Source organism: Lithobates pipiens, unplaced genomic scaffold (genome assembly GCF_037356315.1).
Source record: "Lithobates pipiens isolate NorthernLeopardFrog02 unplaced genomic scaffold, aLitPip1_a1.2 Scaffold_13, whole genome shotgun sequence".
In the NCBI taxonomy this organism is placed as follows: Eukaryota; Metazoa; Chordata; class Amphibia; order Anura; family Ranidae; genus Lithobates; species Lithobates pipiens.
This window is the reverse complement of record NW_027507718.1, coordinates 289,803,913-289,825,220: the sequence shown is the minus strand read 5'-3', so window position 1 is coordinate 289,825,220 and position 21,308 is coordinate 289,803,913. Positions and strand designations below refer to the sequence as shown.

General features: G+C 40.1%; 1 protein-coding gene across 35 annotated transcripts in view; it reads right to left on the bottom strand.

Annotated features, from left to right (window-relative positions):
• Window positions 1-21,308, bottom strand: part of ANK2 (ankyrin 2) — a 749,119-nt gene that overhangs the window by 183,895 nt on the left and 543,916 nt on the right. For all 35 annotated transcript variants that reach the window (XM_077476764.1, XM_077476769.1, XM_077476760.1 and 32 more), the window contains 2 exons: window positions 9,473-9,571; window positions 8,974-9,072 (listed from right to left, as the gene is read on the bottom strand). In XM_077476764.1, the coding sequence (XP_077332890.1) occupies window positions 8,974-9,072; window positions 9,473-9,571 (198 nt within the window). The remainder of the gene's footprint in view (window positions 1-8,973; window positions 9,073-9,472; window positions 9,572-21,308) is intronic.

The following is a 21,308-nucleotide window of genomic DNA, read 5'->3' as shown; positions in this document are numbered from 1 at the left end:
TGATTTTATACTGTACTGTTGTAAGTGCAACATTTTATTCTTAATTAAAAGTTTTAAAACACCATGGCAAGTTTTATGCTTTCTTCTCGGGGAATGTCACTATATGAGATATCCTGAGGTGGACCTTATGCTATATGTTTTTGGAGGAGGACCGCAATCATTACGGAATCATGCCTGTAGGCTGATCGGTAGTTGTGACCATTCCGTGCACAGTGGGATTTAATATCTCTTCCCCCTTCTTGGAGGAACAAAGGCCTTGGCTGGGTTTTAAGCCACAAGTGATACTGACCTCTTTCTTAAGGGGTCTATTTTAGCTGGTAAGCAGGCATCTCTGTTATGGTGGCGATCATGTCACATTGTGGGTGATAGATGGTGTAATTACCATGCGGATGATTCCCCTTTACCACCCCTAGAATGTGTGACTCATTCTACTAACACACTGGTGCAATATCACTTTGTGGAAGGACTTATTCTTTTCTTTTTATTAACATATCATTTTTATGGTGTAAATAATTTTTTTCCTCGTACAATATATGTGCAACTTCACTCACACTTTTTATTGTTTATTTCTGTGTCTATCTCACAGCTCAATTGCTGCTTTTCTTATCAATTGTATATTTTATTTAAAAAAATTCTGAATTGTAGCGCAGTTTTTTTCTCTTCTTCATATCGCGTTATCACATTAGTCAGGCCTTTTCACACTGGAGCAATTTAAGATGAGACTTAGGTAACACTGAATTGCATGACAATGAAAATAACATTGCTTCCAACGGTGTCAGTTCACATCAATGCAGCACAGCTATGATGTGACTTTGGGAAAGGGTGCTCTGCTACTTTGGTGCAATGCAGTGCGATTTTGTGGTCCATGGAGTTCAATAGAAATGCATGAAAATTACATCTACATGAGTTTTTGATGTGATTTTGAGTGCAATTTGTGCTGGTTAGAAGCCGGCACCAGCCAGCATCCTAACAGCATTGAGTCACCCCTGGTGTCAGCAGAATTTAAATAAAAGAGCTTGCATTAAAAAAAAAAAAATAACAGCATGGGGGTCCCCCTAAATCCATACCATACCCTTGCAGCCTGGTATAGATTTTAAAGGTGAACCCCACACCAAAAAAACAAAAAAAATTACTAGAGTCCCCCCAAAAATCCCACTGTAACTCTGGCCCACTGCTGCCGTGAAAGCTTTGGTATCTGACATAAACAAAAGCAGTTATTTCATAGGATACAGCAGAAATCTGGAAGTAGAATACAATTTAGAATAGGTAACTTTTATATACATCGGAAAAGGAATTTTGTTTTAAGCGAAGCGATACCTGTTTAATAGTTAAATGTATTTTTCCCCCCAATTTTAACAATATTTTTCTATGCATCAAAGATTAGTATTGGACTTAGAGAGAAAAATATATACCTAGCTATACGCTTACTAAGCTTGTGCTTTAATATATTTGTAGGAATATAAGGTGATTGCAAACTTTTGATTATTTTATTTTTTTAAATAACAAACAGGTTTATACTTACCCGCTCTATACAATGGAATTGAACAGAGCAGCCCCAAACCTCCTCTTCTCAGGTCCCCTGACAGTGCTCCTGGCTCCTCCCCTCCTGGTGAATGCCCACATACAAAGATGCTTTCTATGGAGGCACTCATGTGTGCTCACTCCAGAGCCTCTCTGTCTGCATCTCGGCCCTGCACCCTGTTCCCTCGTCACTGGCTTTGATTGACAGCAATTGCCCCAGCAAACCCTGTGAGACCAGAATGGGAACGGAGAGAAGAGCTCCAGACGTGCACAGAGCTAGATCAAATGAATGCTCAGATAAGTAAAAACATTATTGTTAAACATACTTTAGCTTTAGAACCACTTTAAACTGTCAATTAATTTAAGTAGGTTTAAAACAGCTAACTGAAGCAGGCTTTAGGGAGACAAGCACTACCATTGGGCAAAACTTCCCAACAGAATACAATAAACTCTTTCTCAATAAAAGTGGGAAAATCTATTTAACAGAGGTTTCATAGTGGACATTACAAAAATAATAACTACAAATGAAAAACTACTCCAGCAGAAAAAAATTGTATATTATTATTACATGTATTATTGTGTTTAAGAAGATGAAAAGAAAAATGCTGCTTCCACCTTCCATCTTCTCAGCTTTTGAAAAATTAAGAAAAAAGTAATCCATCAAATTTTAAATGTAAAAGCAGATCCAGACTCAAAGATAAATTATTTAACAATTACGTATTTTTAAGAGAACAAGTGCAACTTTATCATGTATAATTAATTTCTCAACAGATTTAAATCTTCATAATGCACTGAATAATTTAGGTGGCTCCAAAACACTGCATGCTTTAGAAAGATTATTCACCCTCCATTATGTTCAAAAAGCAGTGTTCGCTGTGTGCCCAACAGCCATCTCTGGTGCCCACTCCCCTCCAGATGTGTATGGACTAAATGGGTTTAACTGCAGACATTAGGAGGGAAACTTTCTGGGATGGCTACCAATAGTGTATATTATAGAGAACACACTATACAGATATAGTTAAAGTAAAAAAAAGTATGGGTGTTTTTCTGTAGAACTATAGGCCTTGAAAACCATGTGCTACATGTGAAATAGTTGTTGGCCTGAATTGTCTAGTCTTGTTCACTTTTTACCAGCAATAAAGGGAAGTCAAGAGTGCCATGTGTCTGTCCTTTCTCTTTGATATGTATTTTTTTGAGATACTGTAATTGGAACATTTTACCATGGTAAGAGTGGGGAACCAATACCAATTATGGTCAACTTTCTTCATAAAGAGGGAATTAAGTACGGCCCCTAACATCAGCAACGAGACGCACATTACATTTGGTAATTTGCAACAGAAACCTGTTAAATTCTGCAGACATGCAATAGGAGATGGTCAGAGACTGCAGATATCCTATAGGAGTTGGTGTAAAAGACATGCTTCAGGAGACAGTCATAGACTCGAGACACATCTAGGGTTGCCACCTGTCCAGGATTCACCCGGACAGCTCGGGTTTGGAAGCATGCGTCCAGGTTTCAGACTGCCTGAAACCCGGACACATTATTCAGACTGGACCATGGCTTCCCAGCAGGGTTACTGGCTGCAGTTATCTAAGCTGAGAGTGTCTGTTACACCCTCTTTCACACTGCCTAAAGCCAGTACTCCCCCCCAAACACACACACAGACAGGAGAGGAGAGAGGGCTTGATCTGTTCCTCTTACTCTCTTAATTAGAAGTCCAGCAGCCTCAGATACATCTGGATGAGAGGTGCTGACTGCCAAGGGGCGAGTGAGCTCACCATCCATCACTGTCTATGACTGAAGTCTCCTCCCTTCTCTCTCCTGCCTCTGAGAGAGTACACTTAGGTAAATCAGGGTTCTCAACGCACCCTTTACATCAGAGTTCCCCTTTACACCAAAGGGCACAGTGTTCCCTCTTACATAAAAGTCCTCCCCGTACATCAGAGTTCTTAGTGTTCCCCCTTAAATCAGGGTTCCCAGAGCATCCCTTATGTTAGAGTCCCCAGAGTTCTCCCTTACAGTAAAAGGGAACTCTGCAAGTTCAGATGTAAAAGGGGAACTCTGTTGACTCCGATGTAAAGGGGAACTCTTGTTATTAATGTCATATGATTAAAAATGTTATTTAATAGCAAAATATATGTATAGTTTATATTATAAAAAAAAAATTGCTGTGTGCCGATAGTGTTCGGGTTTGACTTGAAGAAAAGGTGGCAACCCTAGACACATCACATAAGACTGCTAGAGATTACAGTGCTTTAACATATTAATGCTTTCACATTTGTGCTCCCCAAAAATCCCTTGAAAAATCCTTGAACCACATTTGATATTTCTTTCTGTAATATACATGAAAGACTACTGTCTGCAAGGGCCCTGAGGGCAGCATCACAGATGCTGCATGCTGGGCAACAGAGATATATACAATACTCACTTCCGTACCTGCTATTCACAGGTTTACATTGAGCAATCCCAGAACCCAGTAACAGTCACCTCTCTATGCTTGCACAAGGTGTCAGAATTGAAGTCTATGAGTAATCTCCTACAACCCAAGATGAATACAGTGCCTTGAAAAAGTATTCCGACCCTTTGAAATTTTTCACATTTTGTCATGTTACAACCAAAAAGGATTTTATGTGATAGGCCAATGCAAAGTAGCACGTAATTGTGAAGTGAAAAGAAAATGATAAATGGTTTTCAATTTTTTTTACAAATAAATATCTGAAAAGTGCGGCATGCATTTGTATTCAGCCACCTTTACTCTGATACCCCTAACTAAAATTTAGTGGAACCAATTGCCACAGCATCAGGAAGGCCAAGAAACACACCAAACAGGTCAGGGATAAAGTTGTGGAGAAGTTTAAAGCAGGCTTAGGTTATAACAAAATATCCCAAGCTTTGAACATCTCAGGGAGCATTGTTAAATACATCATTCAAAAATGGAAAGAGTATGGCAACCCTACCAAGACATGGCCGTCCATCCAAACTGACAGGCCGGACAAAAAGGGCATTAATCAGAGAAGCTGCCAGGAGGCCCATGGTAACTCTGGAGGAGCTGCAGAGATAAACAGCTCAGGTGGGAGAATCTGTCCACAGGACAACTATTACTCATGCACTCCACAAATCTGGCCTTTATGCAAGAGTGGCAAGAAGAAAGCCATTGTTGAAAGAAAGCCATAAGAAATCCTGTTTGCAGTTTACGAGAAGCCATGTGGGAGACACAGAAAACATGGGGAAGAAGGTGATGCATAAAAGCAAAATCCAATGTGTGATGGAAAACTAAAACTGCACATCACTCTGAACACACCATCCCCACTGTGAAACATGGTGGTGGAAGCATAATGTTGGAGGAATGATTTTCTTCAGCAGGGACAGGGAAGCTGCTCAGAGTTGATGTGAAGATGGATGGAGCCAAATACAAATCAAAACTTAGAAGAAAACCTGTTAGAGTCTGCAAAAGACTTGAGACTGGGGCAGAGGTTCACCTTCCAGCAGGACAACAACCCTAAATACACAGCCAGACCTGAATTGGAATGGTTTTGCTCAAAGCATATTCATGTGTTAGAATGGCCCAGTCAAAGTCCAGACATAAATCAAGGTCTCTAACATCCACCATCTCCGTGATGTCATCTTGGAGGAATGGAAGAGGACTCCAGTGGCAACTTGTGAAGCTCTGGTGAACTCCATGCCCAAGAGAGTTAAGTCAGTGCTGGAAAATAATGGCAGCCACACAAAATATTGACACTTTGGGCCCAATTTGGACATTTTCATATAGGGGTGTACTCACTTTTGTTGCCAGCGGTTTACACAAGAATGGCTGTGTGTTGAGTTATTTTGAGGGGACAGCAAAATTACACTGTTAAACAAGCTTTACACACACTACTTTACATTGTAGCAAAGTGCAACTTCCTCAGTGTTGTCACATCAAAAGATATGAAAAGATATGCTCAAATATTTAAAAATATATATATATAAACACACACACACACACACACACACACAGTATCTCACAAAAGTGAGTACAACCCTCACATTCTTGTGATTTTATCATATCTTTTCATCTAACAGCACTGAAGAAATGACACTTTGCTACAATATAAAGTAGTGAGTGTACAACTTGTATAACAGTGTAAATTTGCTGCCCCCTCAAAATAACTCAACACACAGCCATCAATGTCTAAATCGCTGGCAACAAAATTGAGTACACCCCTAAGTGAAAATGTCCAAAATGGGCCTAATTAGCCATTTTCCCTATCCAGTGTCATGTGACTAGTTAGTGTTACAAGGTTTTAGGTGTGAATGGGGAGCAGTTGTGTTAAATTTGGTGTTATCACTCTCACTCTCTTATACTGGTCACTGGAAGTTCAGCATGGCACCTCATGGCAAAGAACCCTTTGAGGATCTGAAAAAAAGCTGCAGCACGGTGGCCAAGACGATACAGCGGTTTAACAGGACAGGTTCCACTCAGAACAGGCTTTGCCATGGTCGACCAAAGAAGTTGAGTTCACGTGCTCAACATCAGTTCCAGAGGTTGTCTTCGGGAAATAGAAGAATGAGTGCTGCCAGCATTACTGCAGAGGTTAAAGGGGTGGGGGGTCAGCCTGTCAGTGCTCAGACCATACACAGCACACATATGCATAAAATTGATCTTCATGGCTGTCGTCCCAGAAGGAAGCTTCTTCTAAAGATGATGCACAAGAAAGCTCACAAACAGTTTGTTGAAGACAAGCAGACTAAGGATATGGATTACTGGAACCATATCCTTTGGTCTGATGAGACCAAGATAAACGTCTTTGGTTCAGATGGTGTCAAGCGTGTGTGGTGGCAACCAGGTGAGGAGTACATAGACAAGTATGTCTTACAGTAAAGCATGGTGGTGGGAGTGTCATCGTCTGGGGCTGCATGATTGCTGTTGGCACTGGAAAGCTACAGTTCATTGAGGGAACCATGAATGCCAACATGTTCTGTGACATACTGAAGCAGAGCATGATCCCTCCCTTCAGAGGGGATCATGCCACAGATGAGGACTCCTGATTTTATCATGTTTTTAACACTCAAAGATCTTGTAAGTGCTTTTAACCCTTTGCGCACTCTAATAAATTTTGCATAGTCACTCAGTCACCTTTCTTTTCCTTTTATATCTTCAGAGTTGCTTCTCTTATAACCAAAGTGCTGCCAGAAGTGCCACCTCATCACTATCATCCCCCTGACCAGTTATCCACCTCCACCAGAGAATCCCTTACCTCCTCTATGTTTTTCCCCTCCCGTCTCCCCCCCCCTCCTCTCTGTTTTCCCCTCCCATCAGAGACTGGGTCGCAGGGCAGTATTCCAACATGATAACGTCCCTAAACTCACGTTCAATACGACCACTGCCTTGCTAAAGAAGCTGAGGGTAAAGGTGATGGATTGGCCAAGCACGTCTCCAGACCTAAACCCTATTGAGCATCTGTGGGGCATCCTCAAATGGAAGGTGGAGGAGCGCAAGGACTCTGACATCCACCAGCTCCGTGATGTTGTCATGGAGGAGTGGAAGAGGACCCCAATGGCAACCTGTGAAGCTCTGGTAAACTCCATGTCCAAGAGGGTTAAGGTAGTGCCACAATAATGGTGGCCACAAGAAATATTGACACTTTGGGCCCAATTTGGACATTTTTACTTAGGGGTGTACTCACTTTTGTTGCCAGAGGTTTAGACATCAATGGCTGTGTATTAAGTTATTTTGAGGGGACAGAAAATTTACACTGTTATACAAGCTGTACACTCACTACTTTACATTGTAGCAAAGTGTCATTTATTCAGTGTTGCCAAATAAAAAGATATAATAATATATTTACAAAAATGTGAGGGGTGTACTTTTGTGAGATACTGTGTGTATATATATATATATATATATATATATATATATATATATATATATATACAGGTGCATCTACAAAGAAACAGACTATCAAAATTGTAGTTGATGTTAGTAATTCGATTCAAAAAGTAAAACTCATGTATTACAGTGATATATTTCAAGCATTTCTTTCTTTTAACATTGATGAGCATGGCTTACAGATAGTGAAAACCCAAAATTCAGTATCTCAGAAAATTTGAATATTGTATAAAAGTTCAATATTGCAGACCCGTGGTGTCACACTCTAATCAGCTAATTAACTCAAACACCTGTAAAGGTTTCCTGAGCCTTTAATAGGTCTCTCAGTCTGGTTCAGTGGGTTACACAATTATGGGGAAGACTGCTGACTTGAAAGTTGTCCAGAAGTCATTGACACCCTCCACAAGCAGGGTATGTCACAAAAGGTAATTGCTAAAGAAGCTGGCTGTTCACAGAGTGCTGTATCCAAACATATTAATGGAAGGTTGAGTGGAAGGAAAAAATGTGGTAGAAAAGGGTGCACAAGCAACAGGGATAACTGCAGTCTTGAGGCTTGTGAAACAAAGGCCATTCAAGAATTTGGGGGGGGAAGTGGACTACGGCTGGTGTCTGTGCTTCAAGAGCCACAACACACAGACAAATCCAGAACATGGGCTACAACTGTCACATTCCTTGTGTCAAGCCATTCCTGAACCAGAGATAATGTCAGAAGAATCTGACAAAGGACAAATCTGGGCAAAGCAGAAAAAAGACTGGACTGTTGCTCAGTGGTTCAAATTCCTATTTTTGGATGAAAGTAAATTTTGCATTTCATTTGGAAATCAAGGTCCCAGAGTCTGGAGGAAGAGTGGGGAGGCACAGAATCCAAGTTGGATGCGGTCCAGTATGAAGTTTCACAGGCAGTGATGATTTGGGGAGTCATTTAATCTGGTGTTAGTTTACTGTATGTTATCAAGTCCAGGGTCAGTGCAGCCCACTAACAGGAAATTCTAGAGCACTTCATGCTTCCCTCTGCTGACTAGTTTTATAGAGATACTGATTTCATTTTACAGCAGTACCAATACCTGGTTTATTGATCATGGTATCACTGTGCTTAATTGGCCAGCAAACATGCCTGACCTAAACCCCATAGAGAATCTGTAAGGCATTGTCAAGAGGAAGATACGAGACACTAGACCCAACAATGCAGATGATCTGAAGGCCGCTATCAAAGCAACCTGGGCTTCCATAACACCTCAGCAGTGCCACAGGATGATCGCCTCCATGCTACGCCGCATTGATGCAGTAATTCATACTGCACATGGACATAGTTTTCAGAAAGCCAACATTTCTGTATTAAAATCCTTTTTTTATTGGTCTTATGTAATATTCAAATTTTCTCAGATACTGGATTTTTGTTTTTCACTAGTTGTAAGCCATAATCATGAAAATTAAAAGAAAGAAATGCTTGAAACATATCACCCTGTGTGCAATTAATCTATATAATATACGAGTTTCACTTTTTATATTGAATTACTGAAATAAATAAACTTTTTGATGATATTTTTTGAAATGCACCTATGAATAATAAGAAATATCTTACCCTGGTTTTGGCATCGATCTGTCCTCCGCGGTCTAGTAATAACTTCACCATGTTTGTATTTCCTCTTTTAGAAGCCACATGCAAAGGGGTAATCCCATTCTGTGCACCCAGAGAAAAGAAAATAGTTTTTATCATACCTAGGTCTAAATCAGATTTTACAGCTTTTAATATATTTTCCTAGCTTAAAACATAAAATATGTTTGCTTGCAATGCAAGCTGCCACCGAACATCAATGTAAAGTGACTAAAAATATATATAAATGCTATCTTGCAAAGGTAACTACTTGCCTGTATTGCAGATTAATATTATATCATTACATTATATTCAAATTTCACATGCAATTATTGCTATATTTTAATATCTCTCCTACTATATCCAATTTCATGGTAAGGTTTGATGCTGAACAAGATTCAACTGAATTACAAAAAAATACAGAAAAACGATTTGGCCTAAAAAGATGAACCATCAGAAAGGCAAGAATTGTAATATCTTTTCTTACTCTGGCTGTGAAGTCCACGGCAGCACCTCTGTTGAGCAAGAGTGTAGCAACATTGACGTTTCCATAGTGTGCAGAAATATGTAACGGCGTGAAGCCACTCTGTACAATGAAAGACAATGAAACATTGAAGCAGCAAAACTCAGAAATCATTTCATGTTATTGGAGGAAGAAATAAGGGGTCTACTAACATTTTAACAGAGAGTAAGATAATAGAAATGTTAGACAGTAACCAGCCAAATTAATCTGAGCAGGAGTTATGTGGACCAAGTGCGAATAACTTTTCAATGTAAAGGATAAATGAAGGGTATTTACGGTAAGCAGAAAAAATAATGGCTAGCAGTATGCATATTAAGAAGCTGCGGCCTTAGGATTTAAACTAACAAAAGATGAGGTTAAATATAAAATCTGAGTTGGCACAATGGGGTAAGCAGGGTCCACCAATCGATTTAGTTATATGCATGTTCTGTAGAGCTTTTAAAAACTGTCTACCTCTAGATTTTCTACAAACAATATGGAATTATATGCTTATGATACAACATTGGACAAATAATCTCAACATAGGGGACCAATTAACCCTATGTGACATACTAAAATAAATAACTGGATACTAAGTAATAAAATCATAACTTGTTAATAAGCTGGAAAGAAACACTTGGTATTTCCAGGTATGGTGTCAACAAGTAGAATCCCTACTACTTCCCACAATAACATTCAAATTCAAAAGTTACATCAAGACAGTAAATGAAATGTGATTAGACACAGTATGATAACTACAACAATGCTTCTGCAATACTTTTACTGTTTTTGCACAGTACAATGACACTTTAAATGTGCTAGGACAAATTAAAAAACTGTGTTCAATCGCTATTGTTTTCGCCAGGTGTAAAATATAGATAAGGCCACTTGAAAATCCACAAAGTAAATCAGGAACGCGTGGTAATCTTGAGATGTACAGTATTTCACACTGTACATCAAGTGTTCATGATAATGTGACATATAGGGAGTTATTAAAAGAAATCCACTTTGCACTGGAAGTAAAGTCCCTGTAGATCCGAGGAGGGCATGCAAGGAAAATAAAAAACAGCATTTATCTTGCACATGATTGGATAATAAAATCAGCAGAGCTTCCCCTCATTTCAGATCTACCCCTTAGAATTAGAGTGACTGCACTTCCAAGTGCACTTGCAGTGCAAAGTGGATTTGCCTTTCGTAAATAACCCCCATAGTATGAATAGGGTCTCTACCATGAATTCCATTATTTATTTTATTTTTTTAAGGTTTTTTTTTGATAAAGTGTTAAGTTAGGCAGCAATACCTGGTTTGTATCCTGATCTATGTTCTGAACAAGTTCTGTTGGAGGTGACTAGCCAAAGAGGCACCTGGCCAAGCTACAACTGGTCAATGTGGACCAGTCTTAAATGACAATGATTTATTCTATGGCATATTGGAAAAAGAGTCCCTTATCTCCTTGCTGATTGAAAAGGCTCTGTACTATAATGATCTAGGAGATCATGCGTGCGCTACATCTTGGTCAAGATATTTTAGGAAGGTCTTCAGAATTCCACAAAAGCCATGCTGTTCTTAAAACTACTGTACATATTGTACAACTTGTAAAGCCTGTTCGCTATACCACACAGATTTCAAAGTAATGCCCTGTACATTTGGACATTCCAACGACAAAATCCGTCTGATTTTTTCCGCCGAATTTTGGTCCAAACTTGTCTTGCATACATATGGTCACACAAAGTTGTTGGAAAATCCAATCGTTCAGAACGAGGTGACGTACAACACGTACAACGGGACTATAAAGAGGCCAGTAGCCAATAGCATTCGTCTTGTAATTTATTCTGAGCATGCGTGGCACTTTGTGCATTGGATTTGTCTACACGCGATCGGAATTTAAATGATCGGATTTTGTTGTTGGAAAATTTTAGATTCAGCTCTCAAACTTTGTGTGTCGGAAATTCCAATGGATAAAAGTCTGATGGAGCCCACACACAATCGGAATTTCCAACAACACAATCTGATTGCACATTTTACGTTGGAAAGTCCATAAGTCTTTGTGTGTTTGGTATTGATTAGTCTTGTTGTGTACACTATATTTTTATGTCATTGTGTTAAATGTAGTTATTGTTTTAATGAACGATTCACAATGGTTGTCTTTTTTTTCTCTATTTCGCCATCTAAGGTTATTTGAAATATTAGCATAAGCATGCCTACAATGGGCTTAATGTCTGAAATATTTTTTGGAGTAAATGTGCTAATTTATCCTAAGAACACTGGAAGATGTGTCCATGGTGGGGTGAAGGGATAGGTAGAAACTGAACAAAAGGGATACTTAATACTGTAGAATACACTCAGTTGTCTAGGTATCCAGTCTTTTAAACTGTATATTATTTGGCAAATCAGTCTTTGCCTTCGTTTTGTCTGCTGTTGTCAGCACTGCAATTGTTTGAATGTGCAGTTTTGCTGCCTGAAAGCGTAGGCTAATGCTGGAATTGACTGGGCGTGTAGAACTTCTGTTCACCCAGCTTCCCTGCAATGCAGCACATAGCTTTGCTGCTTGGCTTTTAACTATTTCAATTTATACACTAACATACGTCAGCTGTCTATGCTGATTTATGTACTCTTTGCAAAGGTTGTTCAAATAAGATGACAATTCATAAGGTATATATTTTGTACTCACTGCACTGAGTATGCAATACCATATATATAATCTTATATCTTCTTTGTTGATGTGAACAGCATGCAAAGATACAGAATACAGCATATGAAAATAAAAATGTTACCTTATACACTGATTAAAGGAATTGTCCAAAGAACATGAACCAGAATTACATTGGGCAGACAGGTCAGTTAGGGGTCAGACATTAATGGAGGGTAGAATGGGGATAGATGGGGGGTGGGATATGGCAGGTGACAAGAAATTTCCCATGTTGCAAACAGCCATTGAAAACTTTAGGGCAATTTGTACTACTGAAAATATGAAAAACACCAGAGCAAAATTTAATAATGCATTAAAGTGTTTGTACACCAATGCCAGAAGTCTGCCAAGCAAAATAGGTGAGTTGGAAGCTGTGGTGCATGAGGAGAGCTATGATGTAATCGGTATTGCTGAAACTTGGCTTCAATCCTCACATGACTGGGCTATTAATATTCCTGGCTATGCACTCTTTCAGAGAGACAGGGTAAAAAGGAAAGGTGGCGGGGTCTGTCTCTATGTGAGAAGTGATCTCAAAGCAAGTGTGAAAGAGGACCTGGTGGATGGAGAGTGTGATGAGTCTGAAGCATTATCGGTGGAACTGCATTTAGATGGGTGTAGTTCAAAGTTAATCGTTGGAGTTTGTTATAGACCACCCAATGTTAATGAGGAGGTGGAGACTCAGCTCCTTGCACAGATGGAAAGGGCTGCAAGGGCTGGGACAGTGATAATAATGGGGGATTTTAACTACCCAGAAATTGACTGGAGTAATGGCACTGCTGGGACAGTTAAAGGGCAAAAAATGATAAACCTATTACATGACAATTGTATGGCCCAGTTTACTGAGGCCCCAACTAGGAATGAAGCTCTGTTGGACCTGGTAATCTCAAACCATGCAGAGCTTATTACTAATGTCCAGATAAAGGAACACCTGGGTAGCAGTGATCATAACATGATTTCCTTTGATGTTAGCGCTAAACAAGAAATACATACGGGTAAGATAAAAACACTTAACTTCAAGAGAGCAAATTTTCCAAGGATGAGGGCTGCTCTCCAGGACTTAGACTGGGAGAGAATATTTGCTTCAATGGGCACAGAACAGAAATGGGAATTCTTCAAAAAGACTGTTTGGGACCTCACTGCAAAGTATATTCCCATGGGCAATAAGTTTAAAAGGCTAAAAACAAAACCTATGTGGCTCACAGCCAAAGTTAAAAAAGCTATAAACTATAAGAGAAGAGCTTTTAAAAAATATAAAAATGAAGGATCACTAGTGACATTTAAATGTTAAAAAGAATTTAACAGAATATGTAAAAAGGAAATCAAGGATGCATAAATTTAAAACGAACGACAGATTGCAAAAGATAGTAGGACAAACCCCAGAAAATTCTTCAAATATATTAATAGTAAAAAGGTCAAGTCTGAGCATGTAGGCCCTTTACAAAATAATCTAGAGTTGGTGACTGGGGACAAAGAGAAGGCTAATTTATTAAATACTTTCTTCAGCTCTGTGTACACAAAAGAGCATGGGGGAGCGCATGTCCATGATGGGGGTGATAGTGACACAGCCCCAAATGATCCACAATGGCTCAAAAGTGATATGGTCCAGAAATATTTAGACAGAATAAAGGTGGATAAAGCACCTGGCCCTGATGGCATCCACCCACAGATCCTAAAAGAATTGAGCTCTGTAATTTCAGAGCCATTGTATCTAATTTTTAGGGACTCATTAATGATGGGAATAGTCCCACTGGATTGGCGCAGGGCGAACGTGGTGCCTATATTTAAAAAGGGATCAAAGTCTTTACCAAGTAACTATAGACCTGTTAGCTTAACTTCTATAGCTGGGAAGATACTGGAGCGTTTAATAAAAGACCACACCGACGAGTTCTTGCTGAACAAAAACACTTTAAGCAACAGACAACATGGATTCATGAAAGACAGAAGTTGTCAGACAAATCTGATTTCTTTTTATGAGGAGGTAAGTAAAACCTTGGACAGAGGGGTGGCGGTGGATGTGGTATACTTGGATTTTGCAAAAGCATTCGATACAGTTCCCCACACACGGCTCATGTGTAAGGTAAAGTCTACAGGTTTGGAAATATCAGTTTGTAAATGGATAGAAAATTGGCTAAAAGACAGAATTCAGAGAGTAGTGATTAATGATTCTTACTCTGAATGGTCTAAGGTTATCAGTGGTGTACCCCAAGGTTCAGTGCTGGGACCCTTACTTTTTAACATCTTTATAAATGATATTGGGTCTGGGATCAAAAGTAACATTTCTGTCTTTGCAGATGACACCAAGATATGCAGTGGAATAACCTCCTTACAGGATGTCTCCAATTTACAAGCCGACCTCAATACACTGTCTAATTGGGCGACTATGTGGCAGATGAGGTTTAATGTTGATAAATGTAAAGTTATGCACTTGGGGGCTAAGAATATGCATGCATCATACATGCTAGGGGGAGTACAACTGGGGGGATCCATAGTGGAGAAGGATCTGGGGGTTTTGGTAGATCATAAGCTCAATAATAGCATGCAATGCCAAGCTGCTGTTTCCAAAGCGAGCAAAGTCCTTTCCTGTATTAAGAGAGGTATGGACTCCAGAGAGAGAGATATCATTTTGCCCCTGTTCAAATCATTAGTAAGACCTCATCTGGAATATGCAGTTCAGTTTTGGGCACCAGTTCTCAAAAAGGATATCGGGGAACTGGAGAAAGTGCAGAGAAGGGCAACCAAACTGATAAGAGGCATGAAGGAACTCAGCTATGAGGAAAGATTAGAGGAACTGAATTTATTCACTCTTGAGAAGAGGAGAATAAGGGGGGATATGATCAACATGTTCAAATATATTAGGGGTCCATATAGTGAACTTGGTGTTGAGTTGTTCTCTGTACGGTCAACCCAGAGGACAAGGGGGCACTCTTTACGTCTAGAGGAAAAGAGATTTCATCTTCAAGTACGGAAAGGTTTCTTCACAGTTAGAGCTGTGAAAATGTGGAATAGACTCCCGCCAGAGGTGGTTCTGGCCAGCTCAGTAGATTGCTTTAAGAAAGGCCTGGATACTTTCCTGAATGTACATAATATAACTGGGTACTAACATAGGTAAAGTTGATCCAGGGAAAATCCGATCGCCTCTTGGGGGATCAGGAAGGAATTTTTTTCCCCTGCTGAAGCAAATTGGAGCATGCTCTGCTGGGGTTTTTTTTTTTTTTTTCGCCTTCCTCTGGATCAATTGTGGGCATAAAATTGGGTATTTGGATTGTACGATTATTTTTTATTTTATTTATTTGTTTTTAAGGTTGAACTGGATGGACTTGTGTCTTTTTTCAACCTGACTAACTATGTAACTATGTAACTATGTAACATCATTGAGGATTTAATTACATATGTTTTCATTATTTATGCATATTCATACATGTTCATATATATGAATAATAAGAAGTTAACCCCACCTTCTTGCTCTTTCATCTCTAATAACACTAATACTAAGGCCGCGTACACACGCGGGGACTGTTCGCCCAACTTTGTCCGTCAAACAGTTTCAGCAAACAGTCCGCTCAAAATTAGCATGGACGGACATGGCCACACACGACGAACGAACAGTTTGCTGAAACCGTGCGCGATGACGTGAACGGCACGTACGACGGGACGAAAAATACGACGTCCTATACACTGCATTATAACTTTCGGCGTGTAAATCCTTTCTGAGCATGCGCGGAACTTAGTTTGACGAACAAGCCTACACACGAGGGGACTGTTCGCTGAAACAAAGTTTTCAGAAAAAAATTCCGAAAAACCTTGTTCAGCGGACTGTCCGCTGAAACTGTCCGCTGAAAGCCCACACACGAGTGGACTGTCCGCCGAAACACTGTTCAGCGGACAAAGTTGGGCGAACAGTCCCCGCGTGTGTACGCGGCCTTAGTCTTCTACCATACACGCATATGGCACTTTTTGTTGAGTGCTACTGTTGTTAATACATGGTTAGACACACTCCATATTTCAGTGGTTCCTCTCAGTGAAATGATGATAGGGAGCAAGGGTATGTCAAAGTGGTGGGGCGGAGGGGATATCGTAACCCTGGGTTGCAGATATGTGCTTCTGGTGTGGAAGGGGATTGTTAAATTTTTTACAGCATCTACCTGTTGGCTTTAAATTTCACCATATTTTTTACGAAAGTAAAACCTTTAAAATGTTTTCTAAGGCCCTGCTCACACATTTGTATGTTGGAACGCACTAAAACACATACCCTACATTGTCAAAAGTATTGGGACACTTACCTTTACACGCACATGAACTTTAATGGAAGCCCAGTCTTAGTCTGTAGGGTTCAATATTGAGTTGGCCCACCCTTCACATCTATAGTGCCTTTAAAAAGTATTCAAACCCTTTGAAATTTTCCAAATTTTGTCATATTGCAACCAAAGATGTAAATGTATTTTATTGGGATTTTATGTAATAGACCAACACAAAGTGGCACATAATTATGAAGTGAAATGAAAATGATATAAATGGTTTTCAATTTTTTTTTTACAAATAAATATGTGAAAAGAGTGGCATTAATTTGTATTCAGCCCACCGAGTCAATACTTTGTAGAACCACCTTTCACTGCAATTACAGCTGCAAGTCTTTTTGGGGTTGTCTCTACCAACTTTGCACATCTAGAGAGTGACAATTTTGCCCATTCTTTGCAAAATAGCTCAAGCTCTGTCAGATTGGATGGAGAGCGTCTGTGAACAGCAATTTTCAAGTCTTGCCACAGATTCTCTATTGGATTTGGTCTGGACTTTGACTGGGCCATTCTAAGCCCACATACACACGGTCGGAGATTTTGCCAACCAAATCCGTCGGATTTTGCCCGTCGGATTTAGTCCGACGGATTGTGTCCAAAACTGTTGCATACACACGGTCGGGCCAAGTTGTCTGATTTAGCGGTTGCCAAGAGCGCGGTGACGTAATTTCGTTACGATGGGACTACATTCAGGCTAGTAGCCAAAAGGCTTTGATGTAGGAATTTGATCTGAGCATGCGTGGCACTTGGACCGATGAAAATGCTCTACACATGATCGGATTAGGTCCGTCCGGCCCAGTTGGTCGGGAAATCTTTCCAACATGTTGGAAAATTGGGTCGGACGGAGATTCGGACGGAATCAGTCCGATGCATACCACACACAGTCGGATTATCTGACGACACGGTCCGATAAGACTCATTCCGACAGATTCTCCGTTCGTGTGTACAAGGGCTTACACATGAATATGCTTTGATCTAAACAATTCCATTGTAGCTCTGATTGTATATTTAGGGTCGTTGTCCTGCTGGAAGGTGAACATCTGCCTCAGTGTCATGTCTTTTGTAGACTCTAATGTCACGTACACACGACTGGACTTTCCGGCAGACTAGGTCCAATGGTCTTTCCGTCTGACTTTTGGCGGAGTTCCAATGGACTTTCCGAATGAACGGACTTGGCCACACACAATCACACCAAAGTCCAATGGATTCGAACATGATGATGTACGACCGGACTAGAATAAGGAAGTTCATAGCCAGTAGCCAATAGTTGCCTTAGCGTAGGTTTTTGTCCGTCGGACTAGCATACAGACTAGCGGATTTGTCCATAGGAAAAATTTTAAACATGTTCTATTTCTAAAGTCCATCAGATTTTTGGACAGCAAAGGTCCAATGGAGCCCACACACGATCGAAAAGTCCGGTCGTGTGTACACGGCATAACAGGTTTTCTTCTAAGATTGCCCTGTATTTGGCTCCATCCACCTTCCCATCAACTCTGACCAGCTTCCCTGTCCCTGCTGAAGAAACGCATCCCTACAACATGATGATGCTGCCACCACTATGTTTCATAGTGGGGATGGTGTGTTCAGCGTGATGTGCAGTTTTAGTTTTCCATCACACTTTGCCTTTTGCTTTTAGGACAAAAAGTTAAAGTTTGTTCTCATCTGACCAGGGCACCTTCTTCCACATTTGCTGTGTCCCCCACATGTCTTCTCACAAACTGCAAACAGGCTTTTTTTCAACAATGGTTTTGTTTTTGCCACTCTTCCATAAAGGCAAGATTTGTGGAGTGCACGACTAGTAGATGTTCTGTGGACAGATTCTACCACCTGAGCTGTGGACCTCTGTAGCTCCTCCAGAGTTACCATGGGCCTCTTGGCTGCTTCTCTGATTAATGCTCTTCTTAAATGGCCTGTCAGTTTAGGAGGAAAGCCATGTATTGCTAGGTTTGCAGTTGTGTCATACTCTTTCCATTTTTGGATGATAGATTGAACAGTGCTCTGTGAGATGTTTAAAGCTTGGGATATTTTTTTATAACCTAACCCAGCTTTAAACTTCTCCACAGCTTAATACCTGACCTGTCTGGAGTGTTTCTTGGCCTTCATGATGCTGATTGCTCACAAAGGTTATCTAACAAACCTCTGAGGCTTCACACAACAGCTGTATTTATACTTAGATTAAATTACGCACAGATAGACTCTATTTACTAATTAGGTGACTTCTGAAGGCAATTGGTTCCACTAGATTTTAGTCAGGGGTATCAGAGTAAAGGGACCTGAATACAAAATGCCACATATTTCAGATATTTATTTGGAAAAAATTTGGAAAACCATAATTGTATAATTTTTCTTCCACTTCACAATTATGAAGTGAGCGGCACAGTGGTGTTTAGGGCGGCACAGTGGTGTTTAGGGCGGCACAGTGGTGTAGTGGTTAGCACTCTCACCTAGCAGTAAAAAGGTTCGCTGGTTCAAATCCCAACCACGATGCTACCTGCCTGGAGTTTGCATGTTCTCCCTGTGCCTGCATGGGTTTCCTCTGGGTACTCCAGTTTCCTCCTACACTCCAAAGACATGCAGGTAGGTTAATTGGCTTCTGTCCAAAATTGGCCCTAGTATATGAATGGGGACCTTGGATTGTGGGCTCCTTGAGGGTAGGGACCGATATGAGCGTGCAATGTACAGAGATAGGGACAATTGTAGACACCTCAATCAGGTTGAACTGGATGGACTTGTGTCTTTATTCAACCTTACTAACTATGTGCCACTTTGTGTTGGTCTATAACATAAAATCCCAATAAAATACATTTATGTAATTGGTTGTAACATGACAAAATGTGGAACATTTCAAGGGGTATGAATACTTTTTCAAGGCACTGTATAACAGCTTCAACTCTCCTGGGAATGCTGTCCACAAGGTTTAAGAGTGTGTCTATCGGAATGTTTGACCATACTTCCAGAAGCATATTTGTGAGGCCAGGCACTGATGTTGGACAAGAAGGCCTGCGAGTTTGGGGTAGAGGAACTTGACTCCAGTGGAGACTGCGAGCCAGGCCTTCTCATCTAAAATTAGTGCCTGACCTCACAAATGCACTTCTGGAAGAATGGTCAAACATTCCCATAGACACACTACTAAACCTTGTGGAGAGCCTTCCCAGAAGAGTTGAAGCTAATATAGCTGAAAAGGATGGGCCAACTCAATATTGAACCCTACAGACTAAAACTGGGATGCCATTAAAATTCATGTGTGTGTAAAGGCAGGTGTCCCAATACTTTTGGCACTATAGTGTATGTAATCAGTGGCAATATTATTGATACAGCCTCTTGGCATCTGTGAACAGATGCAATGTCAATGAAATAATAAAGTGCAGCACAACTACAAGATTCTAAAATTTAAAGCATATATTCAAAGAAAAGTCCACTCCAGTAAGAAATATCTTCAATTACCAAAGTGACAAAAAATGATGTGTCCTTAATCTTCACTCTAAAGAAATCTCTGTAACACACGTGCACTGCTACTCATGAAGTCCAGCCCCCGGAGCCTAGCCAATGATATTGCTATGCAGCCATATTGGAACTGCTGGGTGGTGAGATTGGTACAACACCTTTACCATTTTCAATCTGCAAATATTGTTATTAGCTGTTATTTGGTGCTTTTCCTTTTGTAAGTGTAGTTTTAATGTTTTTTTATGTAGAGTTTTAATAATTACAGTGAGCGCTATTCGTTTCCTCTTTATACACGCAATGGGTGTTAATTTACTAAAGGAAAATCCACTTTGTACTGCAAGTGCACTTGGAAGTAAGGTCGCTGTAGATCTGAGGGGGACATGCAAGGAAAATAAAAAAACAGCATTTTAGCTTGCACATGATTGGATGATAAAATCAGCAGAGTTTCCCCTCATTTCAGATCTACCCCTTAGATCTAGAGCGACTGCTCTTCCAAGTGCACTTTCAGTGCAAAGTGGATTTGCCTTTCATAAATAACCCCCAATATGTTTGTGAGCTATTTATGAATTTGAGAGGTACCAGGACTTGGCATCTACATCCTCATACTAGCCCCTGATGTGGGTAGATTTAAGCACTTTTTTTACCTCAATGCATGCAAAGAGGTCTATGGAGGAGACGAGCAGACTGTATTCACATGAGGTAGAGTGCACGGGTGTAACAGAGATTTCTTCGGTGTGAAGAAAAAAGACGCATAATTTTTTTGCCACATTAGTGATTGGAGCCAGGGTTGCCAACTGCCAATACATTTACTTACAGTTTGTAAAAATCAGTGATTGATTAACAACTGCCAGTGAGTATTAGGGGTTGATAATTTCATGCTGTGTTGACGTTTTAAGTGTAAATCAAGCAAATTACTTTGTTATGGGTATTGTCACTGTTTCTATATCATGTTTATACTGTACTGTTCAAATATTTAATGTGTTAGTTTTCAATAGGAATTCTGTAATTTCTCAGGTTGTCAGTCAATTTTCCATGCTTTGTCAGTAAAAAATGCTGCGGGAGGTTGGCAACCCTGATTGTAGCTATTTCTTGGACATTAGACTTTTCTATATATAAATAAATATATACTTTCAAATTTAGCATTTTGTTTTTTTCTGATATGTAATTGTGCTGCACTTTATTATTTTTTTGGTTCTAGTTAGGCAGTGTGGGGAAATCCCTCTTACGCCCCGTACACACAGTCGGACATTCCGACGACAAAATCCGGACGGATTTTGGCCCAAACTTGTCTAGCATACACACGGTCGCACAAAGTTGTCGGAAAATCCGATCGTTCTGAACGCGGTGACGTAGAACACGTACAACGGGACTATAAACGGGCCAGTAGCCAATAGCT